This window comes from Palaemon carinicauda, chromosome 7, assembly GCF_036898095.1.
Source record: "Palaemon carinicauda isolate YSFRI2023 chromosome 7, ASM3689809v2, whole genome shotgun sequence".
Taxonomy (NCBI): domain Eukaryota; kingdom Metazoa; phylum Arthropoda; class Malacostraca; order Decapoda; family Palaemonidae; genus Palaemon; species Palaemon carinicauda.
In genome coordinates this window covers 92,225,328-92,230,327 of record NC_090731.1, presented here as the reverse complement: position 1 = coordinate 92,230,327, position 5,000 = coordinate 92,225,328, and the positions used below count along the sequence as shown (strand labels likewise).

General features: G+C 35.5%; 1 protein-coding gene across 3 annotated transcripts in view; it reads left to right on the top strand.

Annotated features, from left to right (window-relative positions):
- The window catches only part of LOC137643968 (uncharacterized), a 4,534-nt gene extending 564 nt beyond the window's left edge, over positions 1 to 3,970 (top strand). For all 3 annotated transcript variants that reach the window (XM_068376797.1, XM_068376796.1, XM_068376798.1), the window contains one exon: positions 59 to 3,970. In XM_068376797.1, coding sequence (XP_068232898.1) covers positions 473 to 3,970 — 3,498 coding nt within the window. In that variant the 5' untranslated portion in view covers positions 59 to 472. The remainder of the gene's footprint in view (positions 1 to 58) is intronic.
- Positions 3,971 to 5,000: the final 1,030 nt, after the last annotated feature.

The following is a 5,000-nucleotide window of genomic DNA, read 5'->3' as shown; positions in this document are numbered from 1 at the left end:
CTTCTACATAAATGACCAGGCTGTTTAGATACTAATCTTCCTGAATATATCTTTACAGACAGCGAGCGAAGCAGAACGAAGGAAACGCCCTACGATTTACGTGAATTGCCTTGTTCTCCAACCAACTGTTTGTAACTCCGTTACTACGTTATTTTAAAGGCTTATTTATGTAATAAATATCATATTTAATTACATTTTTCCTTCCAACCTTTATTTCAAACCACAGATTTTTATGGTGTTCTGCTTATGGCGCCCAACGTGGGGCAACACAATGAAAGGTGCTTAATGATGGTGCAGATGATCCAGTAAAGAATTGACCACGACCGGGGCTCCCAATATTTTTTCATATTTCTATTTGCAGGACATTGACATTTTCCTTTCCAGGATATTAACATTTCATTTAAATAAATATATTTTTCCTTTTCAGAAAGTTAACATTTTATTATTTTGCATTTGTTATACGTTTGTTATAATGGCTAACTTACAGGTACTGATTGGACAACGAAAAGTCATTCGGAGAAAAGTCACCGAACAATTCAATAGGTCTGACACCTATTCTGCCCTTACACAAGAAGAAAAGTTAGCTATTAAAGGTCTTCTTGTTAATTATAGAAACAAGCTGTCAGAGCTAGATGATCATATCCTTTTGAAGAAATTTCCTGACGTATCTGATGAAGCAGAGTTAGAGCCAGAATTAACAAGTTGCCAGGATTATTTAGATAAAATTGAGTATTGTTTACCATTACTTGAGACTTCCAGGGGTAATAATGGTTCTAATATTCCTGACGTGGCCTGCAGTTTACTGAAACAGCCAACAGCTCCTCTTCCTAAGTTTACAAGTAAAGAAGGAGAAGATTTATTGAAATTTATACCAGAGTTTGAGGCTACAACTAATGTATTTCAGTATCCTGATAGAGATTTACTTTTATTGCTGAAGCAACAGATAGACGGTCGAGCAAAGACTTTATTATGTTCTCTGGAAGCTGACAAACAGCGTTATGTAGATGCCAAAGAATTATTGATTTCCGCCTTTGCTTCTAAGGAGGTTTGTAAAAACAATGCAATTAGGAAAATTACGGAGTTAAGTCTAAGAGAGGGTGATGACCCCTTCACATTTATTTCCATCCTCCGATCAGTATGTGAAGCAGTCAAGACTTTTAACATTGGAGCGGATGAATTTGTCAGATATTTTGCTTGGCACGGCTTAAATGGTCGCTTTCAGCGTCATTTTATTAATATTACAGGAAAAACTCATCCTTCCTTAAATGACATTATTTCTCATTTCTTTGCAGCTTGCGAAAGGTACGAAAGTGACGGGAAAGGTGTTGAAAGCTTGAAATGTAAAGCTTCACGTGTCAAAACATTAACACTCCCTCTTCCTAAAGAGAGTACTACCAGCATGGCTGCGGAAGCAGTAACATATGATAAAGACAGGTCTTCGCCTCAGTGTTCCTTGTGTTCTGCGGTTGGAAATACTGATAAATTTCACTTTATCCATAAGTGCCCTAATTTTCTTTCTCCTACAGATAAAGTGCATATTTTAAAATCTAGAAATGGATGTGTAAAATGCGGCCAGTTTAATCATGTTTCCGGTAAGTGTCGTTTTAAATTCAAAAGACGCTGTTCAAATTGTAACAGCTGGCATATGACTTACCTATGTGATAGGAGTCAGTCACCAGACAGAGACTCTAACAATATTAATAACTGCAAATCCAAGGTGGAAACTTCTCCTCAAATAAGCAGCGGTGTTGCCGTACTTCCTACTTGTCAAGGCGATTCTATTTTACCCACCTTTTCATTTAAAGTTGGGGGAACTGTTTACAGAGGACTGAAGGACAGTGGTTCGCAGAGCACGTTTGTCACTAAGAAATTGGCGGAGGAGAATAATCTTAAAATCATTAACTCAAAGGTAAAGCTAACAGTTAATGGGTTTAATGGTAACAAGGAGTATTTTACTGAAATTGTTGAAGTTCCTGTTACGATCGGAGATAAATCCTTTATAATTTATTGCTTGGTTGTACCAAAAATTAATGTAGCATTGAAATTACCTCTGCTTGGTAGATTAGTTGATAAATTTCAGGCACAAGGTGTTAAATTAGCTGATCAATTCCTTAATAAATTTTCTCATGAAATTGATAATGTTCAGCTCATTTTAGGTACAGACTTCGCTTATTGTATTGCAGGTACAGATACAGTTTTTGGAGGAATAAATTCATCGATGTATACCGAGTGTCATGTAGGTATTTTGCTGTCTGGTAGCATTGATTTAATGATTAAGAATATTGATAATTTAGCTGATACGAGAGTGCAAACCTCGGCTGTTAGTAACCCATTTGAGTGTAGTTCTGCTATTCATATCCAGAGTAGTTCCTTTCTGCTGAACTCTAAAGTTGATATTTTTGCCGATGATGACATTAATACTAACATTGAGGTAAACTGTTCATTTTCTGTAATAAATGAAAGAGGTATGCTTATGGAGAAACCACTGCAACAGGCCACTGATCAACTTCTAGAGTCTGAATGCAATTATTACTTAAATTACGATCAGAATTCCTACAATGATGAAAGTATTGAACTTGATAACCAGTTGGTCGAATTTACCATCAAAACCCTTCGTCGTAGGGAGTCTGATGGACGTATTATCGTTCCCTTGCTGTGGAATGGGAAAGTTTCTCATTTACTTTCAAAGAATGAAAATCTATCTAAGTTGATATTAAGGTCTAACCTCAAGAGACTTAAACGACATCCAGAACGTTTGCAGTTCGTTGACCAAACAATTAAGGAGCAATTGAAGGCAGGCATAATTGAACCCATTTATGATTTAGAAGTGTTTAAAAGTGAGAATCCTCAACATTCTTTTTTACCACACATGCCTATCTTTAAACTGGATAGGGATAGTACCAAATGTAGGATTGTATTTTTGTCTAACCTTAGGGATTCTTCTAATAATATATCTTTGTCACATAACCAGTGCATGTATTCAGGGCCTACGTTAAACCAAAAATTGTCTTCTTCCTTTTTACAGCTTAGATTTGACCAAAAGTTACTCATATTTGACCTTAAGAAAGCCTTTAATATGTTATCTTTAACAGAAACTGATCAGTCGAAGTTGTTATTTTTTTGGTACAAAAATGTGAATCAAGGTGATTTTTCCTTATTGGCTTTCAAGAATGTAAGATTACCTTTTGGCCTTAGATGTAGTCCCTTTTTATTAATGATTTCATTATATTATATACTTGTGTTACAACCTTCAGAGGATTCTCGAATAGCAGATTTAAAGAAATTTATCTATTCCATGATTTATATGGACAATGGGGCTATTACTGCCAACACTTCAGAGGAGTTAGAGTGGTCGTATAAACAGCTTTCAAATATATTCAATCCCTATAAATTTGACATTCAGCAGGTTGTAACTAATGACTTGACTTTACAGGATGAGGTGGACCGCGAAGCCGAGGCAGCTACGCCTTTACGTAACAAGTTGTTTGGTTTAAACTGGGACCGATGTTCCGACGAAATTTTCACTAAACCAATTTGTCTTGATCCCAATGCTAATACTAAAAGGTCTCTTTTACAGACAATTGCTTCACAGTTTGACCTTTTTGGTTTTAATATGCCATTGTTTAATCGCTGTAGATTGTTCATGCATCAATTACAGTGTCAAAAGAATTTACATTGGGATCAACCATTAACGCAAGAATTGCAGAGAGAATGGATTAATATTTGCAGGCAAACCAACAGAGCTCCTCCTTTAAAAATTGCTAGGTGTGTTGGTCCACGAGATGGCAATTATGATATTTATATTTTTTCAGATGCAAGTAAGGACATATTTGGTTGTGTACTCTATTTACAGCATATTGAATCCAATCGCTTAAGCTTTATACATGCCAAAAACCGACTTGTAAATAAGCAACTTAAGAGTAAATCCATGCCCTCTCTGGAACTTAACGCAATACATTTAAGTGTTTAGTGTGCTCTTGAGATTTACTAAGATTTGCCTGGATCTGCTTGCTTAAAACCCTTAAAGGTTAATAATATTTACGTATATACTGATTCTCTCTGTGCCTTACATTGGCTGAATTCTGCTGCCTTGAAATTGGACAAATTAAATAAACATTCTCCATTTGTCGTAAACAGACTTCATGATATACAAAGAATGTGTGAAACGGTTCATATAAAATTTAGCTTTATTTCAGGGAAAAACAATCCTGCGGATATAATCACCAGATGTGTGTCATACAACCAGTTGCAAAATTCTTGCTTTTTTCAGGACCAAATTTAAGTATAAATGAAGTTCCAGAATTATCAACTACCATACCAGCATTTGAGATGCCCACTGAGGTTCAAGCAACTCCTTCCACAGCTCAGGTTATTGAAGTTGCTAACAATCTTATTGATATTAATAATTATTCCAATTTCAGGAAACTTGTATTGATTTTTCGCAGAATTTTCTTAGTGGTGCACAAGTGGAAGCTGAAAGCGAAAATTGCTTGCTCACCAGTCGCTAATTACTTTGCCCAGGCTATAAATTACTTGTTAAACAATCAACAAAGGAAGCATTATCCTGAGGTATATTCTTACCTACAGCATGGTCTTAATTCCAGAAAAGACATTCCTCCTATTATAACGCAACTTAATGTATTTTTAGATTCACAGGGTCTTCTGAGAGTTAAGAGTAAATTCAAAAAATGGAATTATGGCTTAAGTGGAAATTACCCTTTATTATTGCACCCAGACAGTCATTTGACCAAACTAATTATTTGGGATGCACACCTCAAATTATTACATTCAGGATGTTATTCTGTATTAACAGAGCTCAGAAAGCATTATTACATCCCTAAACATTTCTCAGTTGTGAAAAAGGCTCTTAAACAATGTGTTCATTGTCGTAGGTTTAATAATCGTTATATAAGGTTAAATCAGAACTTTTACAGAGACTTCAGAGCAGATCCTCCTACGGTTCCTTTTTCTAACATATTTATGGATTATCTAGGACCCTT